Source organism: Chiloscyllium plagiosum, unplaced genomic scaffold (assembly GCF_037043375.1).
Source record: "Chiloscyllium plagiosum isolate Xiang-an unplaced genomic scaffold, Cpla_swu_hap1 HiC_scaffold_2, whole genome shotgun sequence".
In the NCBI taxonomy this organism is placed as follows: domain Eukaryota; kingdom Metazoa; phylum Chordata; class Chondrichthyes; order Orectolobiformes; family Hemiscylliidae; genus Chiloscyllium; species Chiloscyllium plagiosum.
In genome coordinates, this window is record NW_028270140.1 from 78985153 (window position 1) to 79005319 (window position 20167).

At 43.1% G+C, this 20167-nt stretch overlaps 1 protein-coding gene across 1 annotated transcript in view; it reads right to left on the reverse strand.

The window, feature by feature from the left end:
* The window catches only part of lmnb1 (lamin B1), a 62918-nt gene that overhangs the window by 13447 nt on the left and 29304 nt on the right, over positions 1–20167 (reverse strand). The window contains exons 2-4 of the mRNA XM_043711992.2: positions 8071–8227; positions 5968–6093; positions 1593–1763 (exon numbers count right to left, since the gene is read on the reverse strand). Coding sequence (XP_043567927.2) covers positions 1593–1763; positions 5968–6093; positions 8071–8227 — 454 coding nt within the window. The remainder of the gene's footprint in view (positions 1–1592; positions 1764–5967; positions 6094–8070; positions 8228–20167) is intronic.

The following is a 20167-nucleotide window of genomic DNA, read 5'->3' on the forward strand; positions in this document are numbered from 1 at the left end:
AGTATGTTGAAAAATGTTCTGGATAACCTCCCTTTTACTGAGGATACAAATTGGAGGCCAACCAGGACAGCACTGCAATGAAAGAGTCTAGCAAGTAAAGAAAGGCATGATGACTATATACTTTAGAGCAGTTAAATGCAACAGGGGTTGTGATGAATGACACTACCAAGATGGAAGTAGGCAGTCTTTAACATTTCCAATTCAATCTGTTCAGTGGTTATTTACACATCTTTGAAGCAGGTGGAACTTGAAACCAGGTCTTTTGGCTCAGAGGTAGGAACACTACCACTGCACCACGAGAGCCAAGTCTTTAATTACTGCAGTTATAATGCATTGTTAAAGTGAGACCACAGTAACTACAATAGTCACACCTGAATCTGTACACCACTTAGCTACAAAACTAAACACAAAGTAATTTCTTATTTTTTTTTTTAAAGTCACTCTCAGGGAAAATGGCAGCTTAGTGATAATGTCATTGAACTAATAATCCAGAAGATAAAGCTCTGAGGGGATATGGGTTAGAATTCCACGATGGCACTAGATGCTCCATATTTATCAATGGAGTTTACATGTTAGTCTCATAACAACGATGATAACCATTGTTAATTGTTGTTAAAAACTCATCCAAATGTCTTTTTAGGGAAGGAAATAGGTCATATCAGCCTGATGCATTGCTCCAGACTGATGTGGTTGATATTTAACTTCCTATGCAATTGCTTAGCAAGCCTAGTCAAATGACAAACAGGGAGTGGCAACAAATGCTGGTCTTGCCAACAATGCCTACTTTCCATGAAGAATAAAACTAAATCTTCTAAAAACTCGAGCAAGACCAAAAACAAAAAAACTGAAAGAAAGAGTCAAATATTTCCAGTGTCAGAAGAAAAGATTTTGTTCACATCTCAGTGAATTTGAAATTATAGATGTAACCATTTGCTGGAATGTAATTGTTAAGAACCAGTACTATCTACATGTTGGTTACCACATACAGGTGAACACTCAATGTTCAGTAAAACTGTTCTCAAAAGTTATTGGTTGCTATGGAGTAAAATGTCAAAATTGGTTTTTGCTCGGATGTATGTGTTTTTGAGGGCAAAATCAGGACCATTCTCTAATTTTGGAAGTGTAGCAAATGTAGTTAAAATAGATGGAGTATAACAGAAAAAAATAAACTGAAGGAAATTTACTGCAAATAATAAAATCTCAAGAGCAACCAATGAATGTAGGTATTATAGATAATGACAGATTGAAAATGCAGGTTAAAAAGACTAAGAAAAGAGCAAATCATTTTGCTGTTTGATACATAAAGACTGAGTTTACACACACATCTGAGTATTCTGCAGATAGATGTGGGCAGGCCATCATATAAAGATTGTAACAGCATACAGCACAATAACTATGGACCAGGGCTGAAGAGAAGGTTATATTTATTTCATCACTTAAAAAAAAAAAGTTGTCTGAATTGAAATATCTGATGACTTAAAAACAGCACAAAATTATCCCAACCTACACAGTAACTTTTCCTTTATTTTGATACAGTGGATCACTCTTCCCTGTACACTCCATCACAGAAATTGGATAAATAAGGTTGGTACCTTATCGTGGAAATTTTTCTCTAGTTCTTCTTTATAGATTTTCACTTGCTGATCATGTTGTTCTCTCAATTCCTGGAGAGCTTTGGCCAGCTTGTGCTCATATTCAACCAAACGACCTGTATCCACTTCCACCAGGCGGGTCTCATGTCTCTTTCTGGTTTCTTTGATTTCCTGGAGTCAAAGAAAAGAGACAAATTCATACAGCGTAGTGACACCAAACAAATACCAATGCTCACATCTCAGTAAGAAAATAGCAGATGGAATCTGAAAGGATGTTGTCCAGAATATGAATTCACTAGACCAGACTTGCTTTGGGAAAAGTACTTGCATGGAAAGCTACAGCATCAAGACTAGCTGAGCAAACTGAGCATACATTGGAATTACAAAGAAATCTGAAGTATCTACAAGGGATATCTGGTCGGCATAGATGGGTTGGACCGAAGGGTCTGTTTCCATGCTGCACATCTATGACTCTAAGAAGAATCGATTAAAATTGCTTCAGTTTCATAAGCTTACCATTTTTGGATCTGATGATTTTGCCTGTAGATAAATTACAGAGGCTGAATTCTGACAGTGAACAAATTAGGAACAGGAGAGGGGGGTTATCTAGCACTTCAAGCTGCACCACCATTCTGATTATTAAGATCTTATTAGGCTCATTCTGAAATAAAAACATGCATTTCAAGGGATTCCAATAGTGAATGCTGTCCCTCTCTAACTTTTGTTTAGTTGAAAAAGGGTACTATTGTTGGACATACTGTTTGCAAAGGACAAGCCCCTGCATGTGAAAGTGGGTAGATTCAAACACAAGTAAGTGAGCCACCCCACAAGCCCAACTAATTAATTTTCAATTGCTCATACAATTCTTACACTAAGAATACACAAGGACCATCATATATGAATTACAGAAATTGCTGAAAAAGCTCAGTGTCGCAAACCGGTTCTTGCAGAAGGCAGAGAGGGTGGGATGGGGAAGATGTTCTTGGTGGTGGGGGTCCAGTTGGAGTTGGAGAATGGTACGTTGGATGCGGAAATGGGTGTGGTTGTATGTGAGAACAAGGGGGACTCTATCTTTGTGTTTGGGGGGTGGGCTTTAGAGCAGTGGAATGGGGAACATAGCCATCTACTGCACCACCTATCTGGACAACAGAGGGATACCAGATCAAGACAATCTTAAGAGAATTAAGCAGTGACTCAGCAGAGAAAGCTTGCAAACTAAAATGGAAAGAGGACAAATCACAGAAAATTAACCTGTTCCGTAAGTCAACATTTGTGTGGACAAATGCTGTATTCTAGATTTTACCAGGTATAGTCATGGGATAGTGAGGAAAAGCCATCAAACTATTGTACGCCTGCACTGATTCCCAGCCTTCCCACGTCTTTCACCCATGTACCTAACCACATTTATCCTCCTCTGAATGCCTCTTCCTCTCCAGTATGCCTTTACACATTCGCATGATCTTCTCATTTTAACCTGTAAATTGCAGACTGCAAAAGATTAGTTTGCTTAAATGGCAGACTCATTAAAAATTATAATGAAATTCTCTTGTAGAGCACAGTATTAGATCATTATGGCTTTCCTGTTTAAGCTAAATTCAATTACAGAGGAATCTCGATTATCTGAACAAGGGTGGGCCCTACTTCGTTCAGTTAATTGATTCAACACCTCTTCTCTGGGGCTCGGTGTTTCCTGAAGTTTCCTTGTTCCTCACTCTGCCTTTCTCCTCCGTCGCAGGGTTTGTTTCTGAGGAGACACATGTGCAAGGGCCCTGCAGCATTGCTGACACGTGCCGCCTCCTCCAACCCCTCCCCCCCACCACCAGTTCAATAGGATTGATGCAGCGAGCACTAAGTCCACTCCCCATTCAGGAGTGCACACAGCAGCACACCGTGCGCGAGCCCCGCTCCCGTCTGCCCTCGTCCCCCAAGTCCAACTCCCCCAATCCAATCCAACCCGGTCCCCCATCCACCCACAACCACACCCCCAACCCCAGCCGCCACCCCGAATAATCCAAATAAACGATTAACTGAACGAAATAGTGCCTGCCCACCTCGTTCGGATGGAGGATCCACTGTAGACTTCTGTCAGGATGGCAGAGGTGAACTCTAAAATGTAGCAGCAGGGACAGTATTTTACTGTGAGGTATTCTAGGTCCAAGGGTGCAATGGCTTGTCAGGGTGGCTACATCTGAGCACCAGGTGGTGTTGACTGGGAAGCATACCCTACCACTCTTTGCCTTGCCAGAGGATGCCATGCATTCCATGCAATGTATGGAGAAGCTGTTAGCTTGTAGGGCAGAGTTGGGAATGGCAGAGATGAGGTAAGTCTCCATGAAGCAGAGCACACAACAGCATCTATAATCGGGGAGACCAAACAAATTTAGGGAACAGCTCGCTGAGATCTCAGCTGGGCCCGCACAGACCTCGCAGTCACCACCCATTTAATTCCCTTTCCCACTCCCTTTCTGACAGGACCATCCTTGGCCTCCTCCATGGTCACAACGAACCAAACCGTAAATCAGAGGAACACCACCTCATCTTCTGCCTGGGCAGCCTACAGCCTGGAAGACTCAATATTCAGTTCTCCAGTGTCAAATAACCTGCCTTTCTCATCCCTCCAGTCCCTTCCACTCCTCCCCAGCCACCTACTGGATTCATTCCTGATTGGTCAGTATAAAATCAGGTTGTACTCTCTACCTGTCTTCACCTATCCCCATTTCACCACCCTGCTCCTGCCACCCCCTTTATCTGCAGCACCCCCCAACACCAACCCCCAGTCCTGAAGAAGGGTTACACCCAAAATGTCGAATTTTCCACCTCTTGATGTTGCCTGGCTTGCTGTTTTCTTCCAGCCTCCTGCCTGTCCAGTACTGGTGACACCACCAGACAGACAATCAACCACTAGAATGAAGGCTAGATTGTCAGATTTATTAATTTCTTTTGATAATTAATATGGTTGTTAGTCACCAAAATATATCCACATGACATTGCACATATATTCATTAACAATGGAATGGCAGTTTATTAATACAAAGAAAACAATAGACATATTATTTGGAAATCTTAACACAGACATTACTAGATTTCTACCTGCTTCTCAGCACTGTTAGAAATAAAGTCAAGAGAAATTACACACCTATCTCAATTCTGTGTTTCTACTTAATGGACTCCTTCCTTCTGGTTTTTCTCCCAGATTGTGGAGACAATTTGATTATTCCTCTCAGAGTCCACTCTCATGAATGCAAACCAGAGACACCCTAAGCTTTCTCAGTTACGATAACTGGCAGAATTCTATCCAAACTCCCCAACTAGAAGCTTCACAAACAAGACACTTCTGTTGAGTTAAACACCAAAATAAAAAGAATGGAGGATGCTGGGAATCTGAAACAAAAAACAGAAATCGCTGTCGAAACTCAGCAGGACTGAGGAACAGAGTTAATGTTTTGAGTCCAGTGACCCCCCCTTCAGAGCCCTCAATTCTGAGGAGTTAACGGCTTCCTTGAACTACAAATTGTAAAAATTGCTTCGGAATTTCTCATGCTCTCTGAACTGAACAGAAAAAAAATCTTGCTGAACTGAAACAAAGTTTTGGCCTCAGAGGTGTTCATTCTGTCAAACCCAGCAGTATAAGTGTCTTTCTATTAACACCAGAGATCTGCTGGCACATGCTTTCTGAGCAATGCTGGATTTAGGTCATGGCTCCACAACAGCTTGCTAATCTTTCTAAAATAAAGAGAACAATCATAGCTGTAACTTCATTGATCTGCCTCACTTTGTAAAACAAGACAACTTGTAAAAAATAATCTATTTTGGGCAGCACAGTGGTGCAGTGGTTAGCACTGCTGCCTCACAGCAGCAGGGACCCAGGTTCAATTCCAGCCTTGGTGACTGCAAATTCCACACAGACAGACATTCTCCCAGTAACTGCATGGATTTCCTTCAGGTGTTCCGGTTTCCTCCCACAATCCAAAGGTGTGCCCATTTGCTGGATTGACCATGCCAAATTGCCCATATTGCCCTGGCATTTGTAGGTGATGTGGATTAGCCATGGGAAATGCAGGGTTACAGGGATAGGGAATAGATGCTCTTTGGAGAGTTAGTGAGGATGTGTTGGACTGAATGGCCTGTTTCTACACTGTAGGGATTCTACGATTCTACACAGCTTTCACCAATGTCCATGAAAAAAAATGTAGTGATTGGGTGCCTAGATAGGTTGATGCCATCAACTTACAGCTGGAGTGCTGGGAATCCCTCAAATAATAAATCAGCACAGACCATTTGGTCCATTGGAGATCAGTGACAATTGCAGCTTTACTGCAGACTGTAAATATAGGTTCATAAGTATTGCATTACATTTAACAGCATGAATTCTTACCTCCTCATATACATTCTTTCTGAACTCCAATTCCTCCGTTAGGCTCTGACATCGATTCTCAAGATCTACTCTCAAGAGGGTCTCTTCCTCAAGTTGCTTCTTCACCGCAGCCAAGGAAACTTCCAGCTTCAGGAAAGGAGGTCACTTCATCATTTTCAAGAATTCAAGAAACCAAAAATATAAAAATATACTGCACAGCTAATTTATCCAAAAAAAAAGCACAACCATTAATTATTTTAAACATTTGTAGATGCCTTGACTACAGGCAACTTTTTGGGGCAAGATCATACTTACAACATCTTTAAACTGACAGGAGCCAGCAGAAACCTCCTTATATAGAAATCTGTAAATGGTATGGAATGATGATCTTTTAGGAGTCTGAGGCTACCACATTTTTTTAAAATTGGAAAATTGGAAAATGACAAGGCTATGCGAGACAGCATGGTAAACTGGATTACTTTTGGACTGCACTAGTTAAAAACATGGAAAGGTCAGTTGTAACATTGACTTGTTTCTTTGGAATAGGTTTCTATAATGGGCTTTCTTGGCTTCCATAATTTCCCTTTTAAAATTTAATTTTATGACTTTGCTAGAATGGATACCGGGAGAATGTCCCATTAATGCAAGTCAGTCATCAAGAAATCCATTAGAGAATGCAAAGAATGCAGAAGAAAAGTTTAGCCAAGGAATATAAAAAAATGGAAACTTGCTATCAAAGAAGTGGTTAAAGTGAATAGGATGGATACATTTAAGGAGAATATGCACAAGCATTTAAAAGGAGTTACAATGATAGGATTGAAGGAAAAAAAATGGGAGAAGACTCAAATGAAACAAACACAGTAGCGGACTGAATGATTTTTGTGTAGTATATTATGTAGATATTTTTAAGATAGAAGAATTTCATGTTAAAGATCCGTCAGCTCACAAGGATACTAAAGGTTTCTACCTATTGATCAGTTTGCACAAACCAAGTCCATAATCATCTGATGAAATCCTAAGCATTTATACTGTAACTATACACTAAGAGATGATTGATCAGACATATCAATTGTGAAGATTATTCTTAAAATTCAGAAGTAATTTTCTAATTAAGCCTGTGGAATAATCAACAATGGCACTGGGCTTTTACTGAACATATATTCCACAATAGCATCGAATCATTCCAGCGGTGAGGACAAGAGGAGGAAGCAACTAGTTCAAGGTTGCCAATAAAATAGTAAATTCAAATTAAGAAGCAACTACTTGATACCGGAGCTTTAACCAATCTACATACAGAAAATCTGAAACTACCTTATACTGTTAACGCAAGTACTGCATCTGGGTGTGGTGGACCATGCAGTGTACAGAAATAACATGATAAGCAAAGTACAAGTGCAGTGACATAATGTAAAAAGTATTGTACTGGCAGCCAGAAGGGGACTGAGAGATAAATATATGAGGGTGGGTGTGGGCAAGGCAGCTGGGAAGGCATTAGGTAAATGCAGGTTGGGGGGGATGATAGTGATAAGTCGGAGGTAGGATGAAATGGATCAGTTGGAAGGAAGGTGGACAGCAAGGATTGTGCATTTAAATTTTGGCCAAAGCAATGAAAACCATAAAACTTAAGCACAAATTCATAAAAGCACCTAGGAGAGAAGGTTAGATCTGAGACTTCAATGAAAAGATAATCTGCAGATTCCAGAAAATAAAATAACAAAATGAAAAAGGCATTGAAACATCAATCATAACATGCAGATTGTGAGGAGAAAGAACATTCATACTATCTTAGAGGAGGAGGTAATTTTGAGGGGTGGAGGGATGCAATCTACAAGTAAGGAAAACAATGACAAATAATAGTACAGTGAAAGCCACATGAAGTGGACATGCAGTCATTACTTTGAATGTTGTGTGTTTTATCATTATTACCAGCATGATGAATTTTAAGTGAGGTCTTGCTGAACTGCACACTGGAGAGGAATAAATACATACATGTAACTTATGAAATAAAAGCAATGCTCGAGAAGGAAAGGTAATGGCAATTCCCCAAACATGAATTGATGAAAATTAAAATTGCAGTCCTTCAGAATTCCAAAAGAATTTTCCAGTTACCGGTCACAATGCTACCTTTGAAAGATGAGCTTGCAAATCCTCAACTTCTTCTTCAAGGGCATTCTTTCCTCCCAGTGCAGTGGCAAGGCTAGCCTCCTTGGAATGAAGTGCAGTTTCTAGATCTTTGATGTGAAGTTGGGCACCACGAAGATCAGATTCTTTCTTGGTGTAACTGTTGGAAGACAAGAGGGGAAAAAAAATTAAATTTTCTGTCTCAATAACTAAAATTGGATTATGCTCAATTATTTAGAGGAACTTTGGGCATTGATTACAACATAGTTCACTGAAATTATCAAGTTAAATTGCGAAGAAACAAAAATGACACAATATTAAGATGCAGGAACAAACTACCGCAGATACTGGAATCTATACTGTAAACAACAAATGGAGATCACAGCGGGTCAGACAGCATCTGTGGACAGACAGCAAGATAACGTTGAGTCTAGATGACTCTTCAGAACTGAAGTGACGTCATCCAAACTCAAAACTTCAGCTTGCTCTCTCTCCATGGATGCTGTCTGACCCACTGTGATCTCCAACATTTCTTATTTTCACCATAGTAAAAAGGGATAGTTAAAATTAAGATATTTCAACAATTCAAGAACATTTGTTTCCTCTGGAGTTTCAGAGAATAATGGGGTGACACGATTGCAATAATAAAAATCCTGAACAGTCTTGACAAGGAGGATTTCATTTTCCTCTGTCCTGGAGGATGTGGCTAAGAGTCAGTTGAGAAAATATATCTGATTCTGCATTAAAAAGTTTTGAATAATGAGGTAAGAATCTCATGAGTGAGCAATGTGCAATTAGCACTTAATCTCACTTCATTGAGCAGCGACCTAGTCTCCCATGCACTGGTCAGAAACTGGATAACAATAATTCTTGCTATGAAAATCAGAGCTGGTGGCTGACAGTCCCATCTCACTGCTTTCCTCTTTAGATGGCTATTTTGGTACACACTCTGGACAGTGACTGCTTACACACCCTGCCCAAGCAGGTTGGTATCAGACACTGACCATCCTTGTCACATCATGACACCTCAAAATTTACTTTAGAGTATTTTGGACAGCCCTGGCATCTTTGTCTTTGTTAGCTAATAGATGCTTTAATACAAAATTCTTCTGTATTAAAACTATAATACACTACACAGAAATACATCATTCAATCCACAAGTACATTTACACTCCATTTGAGCTTTCTCCCATTTTTACCCTTAAATAAATCCCCTCATAACTCCGTAAACTACTTAGAATCATAGAGTCATAGAGATGTATAACATGGAAATAGACCCTTCGGTCCAACCCATCCACGCCGACCAGATATCCCAACCCAATCTAGTCCCACCTACTAGCACCTGGCCCATATCCCTCCAAACCCTTCCTATTCATATTCCCATTCAAATGCCTTTTAAATGTTGCAATTGTACCAGCCTCCACCATATCCTCTGGCAGCTCATTCCATACACATATCACCCGCTGCGTGAAAAGGTTGCCAATTAGGTCTCTTTTATATCTTTGCCCTCTCACCCTAAACCTATGCCCTCTAGTTCTGGACGCCCCAACACCAAGGAAAAGACTTTGCCTATTTACCCTATCCATGCCCCTCAATTTTGTAAACATCTAAGGTCACCCCTCAGCCTCCGACACTCCAGGGAAAACAGCCCGAGCCTGTTCAGCCTCTCCCTGTAGCTCAGATCCTCCAACCCTGGCAACACCCTTGTAAATCTTTTCTGAACCCTTTCAAGTTTCACAACATCTTTCTGATAGGAAGGAGACCAGAATTGTACACAATATTCCAACAGTGGCCTAACCAATGTCCTGTACAGCTGCAACATGACTTCCGACTCCTGTACTCAATACTCTGACCAATAAATGAAAGCATGCCAAATGCCTTCTTCACTATCCTATCTACCTGCGACTCCACTTTCAAAGGAGCTATGAACCTGCACTCCAAGGTCTTTGTTTAGCAACACTCCCTAGGACCTTACCATACAAGTCCTGCTAAGATTTGCTTTCCCAAAATGCAGCACCTCACATTTATCTGAATTAAACTCCATCTGCCACTTCATAGCCCATTGGCCCATCTGGTCCAGATCCTGTTATAATCTGAGGTAACCCTCTTCGCAGTCCACTACACCTCCAATTTTGGGGTCATCTGCAAACTTACTAACTGTACCTCTTATGCTCACATCCAAGTCATTTATGTAAATGACAAAAGGTAGAGGACCCAGCACTGATCCTTGTTATACTCCACTGGTCACAGGCCTACAGCCTGAAAAACAACCCTCCACCACCCCCCTCGGTCTTCTACCTTTGAGCTAGTTCTGTATCCAAATGGCTAGTTCTCCCTGTATTCTATGAGATCTAACCTTGCTAATCAATCTCCCATGGGGAACCTTGTTGAATGCCTTACTGAAGTCCATATAGATCACATCTACCTCTCTGCCCTCAATCCTCTTTATTACTTCTTCAAAAAACTCAATCAAGTTTGAGACATTATTTCCCATGCACAAAGCCATGTTGACTATCCCGAATCAGCCCTCGCCTTTCCAAATACACGTACATCCTGTCCCTCAGGATTCCCTCCAACAACTTGCCCACCAGAGGTCAGGCTCACTATAGTTCCCTAGCTTGTCTTTTCCGCCCTTCTTAAATAGTGGCACCATGTTTGCCAACTTCCAGTCTTCCACTTGTACAGCTTCTCTTTAAAAAATATATCCATCCTGTTCATTTCAGCCACTCCCTGTAGTAGCAACTTCCCATTTCTTACACTCCTTAGCTTAAAAAAACCTTCTCTATTCTTTCCATTCTCTATTTCTTGGTGACCCACTGTATTAATGGACTTTAGGGACATTCCCCCATATTCATTCCAAAAAGTCTTCAAATTACATTTTAAAAGGAAATTATGGAATTAGAGGAAGCCCAGAGTGCTACTCAAATGACAGAGGTTTGGGAAGAATAGATGTACAAAAAGGGAATTAGATGCTCGTCAATAAGTCACTGAAGCAAATATTCAAGGTATTTAGGAAGGCTAACGGAACATTGAGTTTTATTGCATGAGTCATTGAATATGGGAGGAGTGAAGCCATCTAACTGTACAGGAGCTTGGTTAGACCACACCAATTGTGGAGTATTGTGCACTTGCAGGCAATGATCTGTGTATTACCACCTTCTAGGTGGTAAGGTCAAGAATATGGAAAGTGTTAAAAAGCACACAACACCAAGTTAATAGATAAGATTCCCTACATTGTGGAAACAAATCTCTACAACCCAACAAGTCCGCACTGACCCTCAGAAGAGCAACCCACCCAGACCCATTCCCATTCCCCTACATTTACCCTTGACTAATCCACCTAACACTATAGGCAACTTAGTATGGCCAATTTACCTAACCCGCACATCTTTGGATGGTGGGAGGAAACTGGAGCACCCAGAGGAAACCCACGCAGACACGGGGACAATGTGCAAACTTTATAGTCCAACAGGTTAATTTAGAGGCACTAGCTTTCAAAGCGCTGCTTCAACAACTGCCCATTTCTTACACTCCTTGACTAAAGAAATTCTATTTTTTCCATTCTCTATTGGATTTCTTGGTCATCCACTTGTATGCACTTCAGCAATGCTTTGAAAGCTAGTACCGCTAAATAAACCTGTTGGACTATAACCTGGTTTGCATGATTTTTAAGCTTTGTCCATCCTAGCCCAACACCGGCTCCCCCCAAATCAGGAATATGGATGGTTCTGTTGAGGGGGACTCGGGAACTTGCTTATAGTGTACAGTACACGTTGCTGTCATAGCTTCAGTCTTGTGTTTTGCACTAATGTGCTGGGCCCATAGAGTACAGTAGACATATGAACATACAAATGAAGTAGATTAGGAGGCCCTCTTGAGCCTGCTCTGCCCTTCAGCATGATTGATCGGTTTCAAATTTCACATTCCGACCTTCAATTTCCTGGCCCAACACAAATCTACCCACCTCTGCCTTAAAAATATCCAATCACCCAGCCTCCATTGCATTTAGAGTTAAAGTTGAACAATGTTCAAACATTTTGCTTCATCCTGTCCTTAAAAGAAGGGTAAACACTAAACTTTTAAACAGTAGCCCCTAATGCTGGATTTGCCCAGTAGACTGAAAATTTACCATAAAAATTGGCAAAGTGTCAATCCAAGGAGTTTCATGAAGGATTTCTTTGGTCAGCTGCAACAAGTTCCCTCTCAATTCTCTGCAGCTTGCCACATTTGTGTTTTGCACTGTATTTCTATGCACCCACTTACACAGTGACAGTATGATGAAGGCTTCCGGCCCGAAATGTCAGTTCTCCTGCTCCTCTGATGCTGCCTGACCTGCTGTGCTTTTCCAGCAACACACTCTCGACTCTATCTCCAGTATCTGCAAACCTCACTTTCTCCCAGACAGTGGAAGTATTCACCACTGTCAAGCTCTCCATTGATTTCTGAAGCCAGCACCATCTTAAAAGTGCAGCTGCCCTTCACAGTTCCAGAATGTGACAAACTGCCCCACGGATGGCGAAGAAAGGAAATTTTGCTTTGCAGGCAGGGACCTGGTGGATGGGATGATGCATAGGAGTGTCACTCTTTTTCCTCAGGACTACCAGAAGAGACCATTGCGCCAGACTGCCAACCTGGTCCATAGTTGTTCCCTGGCTCCTTGTGGTGCCCACAGCAGTCTGGAGGAATGCCTAGCAATGCAGGCAGAAAGCTTAATGATGTTCTGTGCTCTGAAAGAAAGTTTCAGCATTCTTCGTCTCAGTTACCTCATACATCACTTGAACTTTGCAACTGCACACATTCCACCGGGCTCATGGTCTAACATTCTTACTATACCGTGCAATATTTTTCACCATTCATCTAATGCACCTTAAACTCACCACACTAGCAACTCTGCATTACCTACTCACCAGCTCAGAACACCATCACCTTTTGCCCCCAAACACAAAAAAAGTGCCAGCACACTCTTAAGTATTCTAAGTGAGTTTGAGAGGTTGAAAGGTGTCACAATATGGCAAGGATGGTCAGTGTTTGATGCCAACCTCCTTGGACAGGGTGCGCAAGCATGGAATGCAACAAAATGGGCATCCAGAGAAGCGAAACAGTGAGATGGAATTGTCTGGTAACAGCTCAGATTTTCATGTTGAGAATTATTACCAGTTTATGGGAGACTAGGAGGCTGCTCAACGAAGTTAGGAGTAATTGCACACTGTTCACTCATGAGATTCTTGCCTCATTGTCCAGTTCTGCATTAAGGTTTTGAACATTTTTCTTTGGCATCAAGAAACTTTCTTTCCCAAGCTTACCATATTTTCCCAACTGGCCCACCCTTGCCCCCTCCAGGAGCTTAAAAAATGGAGTCCACCTTGTCAAGGCCATTCAGAATCTTGTTATTGCAGTCACATCACCCTGCATTCTCTGAAATGCCAAAGGAAACAGTCCAAACTGTCTAACTTCTCATGAGCATCTGTTCAGTCCAGGTATCAATGGACTGAACTTCCCTGACTCACCTCGAATGCACTTAGTTTCCTTAAATTAAGCAGGCCAAAACTGCATACAAATTGAATTTTTTTCCCCTCTATTCCCTCAGGGGATATAGAGATCAGTGGCTGGTCAACACTTATTGCTTGTTATAGCTGCCCTTGAGAAGATGGTAGCAAGTTGCCTTCTTGAACTGCTGTAGTCTATGCCCTTGGAGCAGACAGGGTGACCGTTGTATCCACAGGTCCGGTTTTCGCAGTTTCAATTACCCGCGGTTTGCTGCGGCCTGAACACATTACATGAAACATTCCAGAACCAGGGACCAAGGGTCTGCCTGGGGAGGTAATTTTCCCATTTAAAATGAATGGGTTTACTAATATCCGTGGTTTCAGGCTTGCCCGGTAGGTCTTGGAATGTATCACCCCTGTGGGGACTACCGTACTCACGATGCCATTAGGGAGGAAGTTCCAGTATTTTGACTAGCCACAGTGAATGAACAGCAATACATTTCCAAATCAGGATGGGGAGTGGCTTGGAGGGGCACCTGAAGGTGGTAGTGATCTTATGTAATCGGCTGCCCTTGTCTTTTGCAATGGAAGCTGTCATGGTTTTGGAATGTGCTGTCTAAGGATCTCTGGTGAAATTCTGCAGTGCATCTTGTAGATAGTACACACTACTGCTACTGAGCAGAGGAAGAGAGGGAGTGGATATGGTGCCAATCAAGTGGCTGCTTTGTTCTGGGTGGTGACAAGCTTCTACAGTGCTGTTGGAGTTGCACCCATCCATGCAAGTGGGCATATTCCATCACATTTCTGACTTGTGCCTTGTAAATGGTGCTGGAAGAGCACAGCAGTTCAGGCAGCATCCGAGGAGCTGGACAGGCTTTGGGAAGTCAGGAGTGTTACTAACTGCAGGATTCCTATCCACTGATAGTCTTGTAGCCATTGTATTTATGGTGAGTCCAGTTGAGTTTCAGTCAACGTTCCTTGAAGTTAAAAATAACAACTGTAGTCCATTAGGAAAGATTTTACAATGCAATAACTGCAGTGCCAATGCAAATGAATAACATTTGTCTATAAGGAGTGTACAGACTGACCAAACAGGTTCTGTGATCTGCAAGCGGAAGGGAGTTTTCCCCCACCCCTGCAAGACTGAAAACAAATGAATTGACAAGGAATCTGATCATAATAGATGTCGTTCTTTTAAAAATAGCATTGTGATATATTTAGCAAACAGGAAAATAAAGCATTTTAAAACCATCTTAATGGAAAATTCAGAATTAACCACAATTGTTCAGAAGAATTATTTTATTTGAATTATACAGAGTAACAAAAATGTTATAGCACAGGAGGAGGCCATTCTGTCTGTTGTGTCCACATGAGCTCTTCAAATGAGCATTACCCACTGCCACTCTCCTGCCTTTCTCCCCACATTCTTGAATACAATTTCTTTCCAAATAATGGCCCAATACCCTCTTGAAAGCCTTAATTGAGCCTGCCTCTCCCACACTTCCAGGCTGTCAATTTTTAATTACTTGTGGTGAGAAAATTTTATTTTGCCCACTTAGCACATTTGCGCCATTTGCAAATCATTTTAAATCTATAAGCTCACATTCTTGGCCCTTGTACAAGCATGATCAGATTCTCCCTGCTCACTCTATTCAGCCGCTTAGGATTTTGAAAACCCCTATTTGGCCAACACCGAGCCTTCTGAAGACAGATTGGAGAAGATGAAGTCTCATATCCTAGGAACTATTCTTGCACATTTGTGTTCTCTCCAAAGTGAACCTATCTCCTGTAAAAGTGGTGCTCAGAACTGTAAAAAAAAACTCCAGCTAAAGGTCTAACAAGAGTCTCATAACTTTAACATCATCTTCTTGCTCTTGTATTCTATGTCCCTATTAATAACGCTGAAGATGCTGCATGATTAATTACAATCTCCACCCGTCCTGCCACTTTCAATGATCTGTGTTACGCATACACTCAAATACTTTTGCTCCTGTTACTTGTAGAAATATTCTACTTCTTGGTTCATATTGTCTTTCAACATTCTATCAAAATACATCACCTCAGACCTCCTTACATTGAACCACATCTACCATCTATCCATCAACTTGTGTTCTTTTGGAGTTTTACACTATCCTCTTCACAGTTTGCAATCCTTCCAATTTTTCAAAATACTGGTAAACTTTGAAAGTGCCCCCTGCTCACGAAGATCTAGGTCATTCGCATATATTTTTAAAAAATAAAACAGGAACAGCAACAGATCCCAATGCTGGTTTCACTACAAAGATTCCACTAGCCTGAAAAATATCCATTGACCACTACTCCATTTCCTATCACGTAGGAAATTTTGTGTCTGCACAATGCATTGTTGCTTTTATTGCATGAACTGTAAACTTTAAGTCCATACCAAGCATCTTCTACTAGTTAATATACATCAAATAACAGCATTACCCTCAAAACCTGTTCCTTCAGAACCATTAGGTCTTCCAAAAGCTCCAGCACATTTAGTCAAGTATGAATTTCCCATCAGAAATCCATGCTGACTCTTGCTAAACAGCCTGCCTTCACCATCCCCCAACCTACCAATTCCACACCAAATTATTACTAGCAACTTCCCCAACATTGACATTAAACTGACTGCTGTATAATTGCTGAGCTTATTCTTACAAGTTTTCTTGAACAATAGCCATAATGCCAGTCTCTTATTGCGGTCTATCTTGCCCAGTTCTGCTCTTACCCCATTAAAGCCAACTTACTGCCAATCAACTTTTCTCGTTCTGGATTGACTAATGCCATTACAATACTATGATCTTATCTCCTAAATATTCCCTCACTGACATTTGATTTACTTGGCCCACCTCATTGCTAAGAAGTAGATCCACAAGTGCATGGTTTCTTGATGGGTCGGACACATTGCTGCAGGAAACGCTCCAGAACATCAAGTCAGGAATGTTTGTCCTTTGATGATTCTGACATTACTAGAGTCCTGGACTGTATTTGGACACTTAACATTATAAAGGGCCCCATAATGTTGGGATTTCTTAACTTCCTGGCATATTTGATTCCTCTACATTTTAAAAGTCTACAGACAACATCTAACAATGTAAATGTACCCCTTTTGATCCTTAGCTATGGCTAAATCGATTCTATCCTTGGAACCCAGAGCATCGCTTTCTGCAGCAATACTCACCTTACACCAAAACGGCCATCCTTCTTCCTTGCCTATATTTTCTGATCACCTTCTCAGGAATATTCAATACCCAATCTTGGTCAACATTTATATGAATACATGCTGCTGAAGAAAAAAAATAACAGAGGAACGATTTCCTCAAGTCATTTTAGGAATTTAAGGAATTGGACAGAAAGGGAGAAACTAGATGGCAGAATGGGAGTAGATTAGTACACCCACCTTTAACTTTTGGCATTCTAATATAGGAATGAGTGGGCTGAAGTCTCCACTCATAAGAATTGGTATAAAATATAACATTTGAGTATTCTTAGCCCAGTTCCAACCAGACTGATGAGCTGCAGCACAAAATGGCCCACAATTTTCCATATCAAAAATCTAAAAATAAAAAACAGTACATTCCGTTTTAAGATAGGTGTGCAATGAAAGTGAAATTTGGATTATGAAATGCATTGTTCTGTGAGATCCAGATTCAAGAATATTTCAATAGTTGATTTCTCAAAAGGCCTGTTTTTAGAAACAAAAAAAAATGTATACACGCACACAGCTGACTTTGTTTTATTATATTCTTGAGCAATTTGAACAAACTGTACCATTGAACCCAGTCACTGAATGTTGCTCAATAGTCTATGCATTATGTTTCCCCATAACGGCCTTGCAACAGCCCTATCGCTAAGCAATTTTTACTGCCCACTCCCAGGATTTGAAGTTAAACATATGCATCCATAGAACATGAGTTTTAAAAATAGGGTCCAAAGCAACTTATTTAATTTGATAGTTATGCATAAATGTTAGAGGAGAAAGTGAGGGCTGCAGATGCTGGAGATCAGAGCTGGAAATGTGTTGCTGGAAAAGCGCAGGTCAGGCAGCATCCAGGGAACAGGGGAATCGACGTTTCGGGCATAAGCCCTTCTTCAGGAATGAGGAAAGTTTGTCCAGCAGGCTAAGATAAAAGGTAGGGAGGAGGGACTTGGGGGAGGGGTGTCGGAAATGTGATAGGTGGAAAGAGGTCAAGGTGAGGGTGATAGGTCAGACTGGGGTGGGGGCGGAGAGGTCAGGAAGAAGATTGCAGGTTAGGAAGGCGGTGCTGAATTTGATGGATTTGACAGAGACAGGGTGGGGGAAGGGGAAAATGAGGAAACCGGTGAAATCCGAGTTCATCCCTTGTGGTTGGAGGGTTCCTAGCCGGAAGATGAGGCGTTCTTCCTCCAACCGTCGTTTTGTTGTGGTCTGACGATGGAGGAGTCCAAAGACCTGCATATCCTTGGTGGAGTGGGAGGGGGAATTGAAGTGTTGAGCTACAGGCTGGTTGGGTTGGTTGGTCCGAGTGTCCCAGAGGTGTTCTCTGAAACGCTCCGCAAGTAGTCGGCCTGTCTCCCCAATATAGAGGAGGCCACATCGGGTGCAGAGGATGCAATAGATGATATGTGTGGAGGTGCAGGTGAATCTGTGTCGGATATGGAAGTTTCCTTTGGGGCCTTGGAGGGAGGTGAGGGGGGAAGTGTGGGCGCAAGTCTTGCACCTCCTGCGGTTGCAAGGGAATGTGCCGGGAGTGGAGGTTGGGTTGGTGGGGGGTGTGGATCTGACGAGGGAGTCACGGAGGGAGTGGTCTTTACGGAATGCTGATAGGGGAGGGGAGAGAAATATATCCTTGGTGGTGGGGTCCGTTTGGAGGTAGCGGAAATGACGGCGGATGATGCGCTGTACATGGAGATTGGTGGGGTGGTAGGTGAGGACCAGTGGGGTTCTGTCCTGGTGGCGGTTGGAGGGTCGGGATTCAAGGGCGGAGGAGCGGGAAGTGGAAGAGATGCGGTGGAGGGCATCGTCGACCACGTCGGGGGGGAAATTGCGGTCCTTGAAGAAGGAGGCCATCTGGGTTGTGCGTTTTTGGAACTGGTCCTCCTGGGAGCAGATGCGGCGGAGTCAAAGGAATTGGGAGAATGGGATGGCGTTTTTACAGGGGGCAGGATGGGAGGTGTAGTCCAGGTAGCTGTGGGAGTCGGTCGGTTTGTAGTAGATGTCCGTGTTGATTCTGTCACCTGAGATAGAAATAGAAAGGTCGAGGAAGGGGAGGGAGGAATCTGAGACTGTCCAGGTGAATTTGAGGCTGGGGTGGAAGGTGTTGGTGAAGTGGATGAACTGTTCAACCTCCTCGTGGAAGCACGAGGCGGCGCCGATACAGTCATTGATGTAGCGGAGGAAAAGGTGGGGTGTGGGGCCAGTGTAGTTGTGGAAGATGGATTGTTCCACATATCCTACGAAGAGGCAGGCATAGCTGGGGCCCATGCGGGTGCCCATGGCTACTCCTTTGGTTTGGAGGAAGTGGGAGGATTGGAAAGAGAAGTTGTTCAGGGTGAGGACCAGTTCAGTCAGTCGAAGGAGGGTGTCAGTGGAAGGGTACTGGTCGGTACGGCGGGAAAGAAAGAAGCGGAGGGCTTTGAGTCCTTCGTGATGGGGGATGGAGGTGTACAGGGACTGGATGTCCATGGTGAAAATAAGGCGTTGTGGACCGAGGAAGCGAAAATCATGGAGCAGGTGGGGGGCATGGGTGGTGTCCCGAACGTAGGTGGGGAGTTCTTGGACTAAGGGGGACAGGACGGTGTCAAGGTATGCGGAGATGAGTTCGGTGGGGCAGGAGCAGGCGGAGACAATGGGTCGGCCGGAGCAGTCAGGTTTGTGGATTTTGGGCAGGAGGTAGAAGCGGGAGGTGCGGGGTTGTGGGACTATGAGGTTGGAGGCGGTGGATGGGAGATCCCCCGAGGTGTTGAGGTTATGGACGTTCTGGGAGATGATGGTTTGGTGGTGGGGGGGTGGAGTCATGGTCAAGGGGGCAGTAGGAGGAGGTATCTGCGAGCTGGCGTTTGGCCTCAGCGGTGTAGAGGTCGGTGCGCCAAACTACTACCGCGCCTCCCTTGTCTGCTGGTTTGATAGTGAGGTTGGGGTTGCAACGGAGGGAGTGGAGGGCTGCGGTTTCCGAGGGTGAGAGGTTGGAGTGGGTGAGAGGGGTGGGCGAGTTCAGGTGGCGGTTAATATCGCGGCGGCAGTTGGCTATGAAGAGGTCGAGGGCAGGTAGGAGGCCAGCACGGGGTCGAGGGCAGGTAGGAGGCCAGCTCTTCATAGCCAACTGCCGCCACGATATTAACCGCCACCTGAACTCGCCCACCCCTCTCACCCACTCCAACCTCTCACCCTCGGAACGCGCAGCCCTCCACTCCCTCCGTTGCAACCCCAACCTCACTATCAAACCAGCAGACAAGGGAGGCGCAGTAGTAGTTTGGCGCACCGACCTCTACACCGCTGAGGCTAAACGCCAGCTCGAAGATACCTCCTCCTACTGCCCCCTTGACCATGACTCCACCGCCCACCACCAAACCATCATCTCCCAGAACGTCCATAACCTCATCACCTCGGGGGATCTCCCATGCACCGC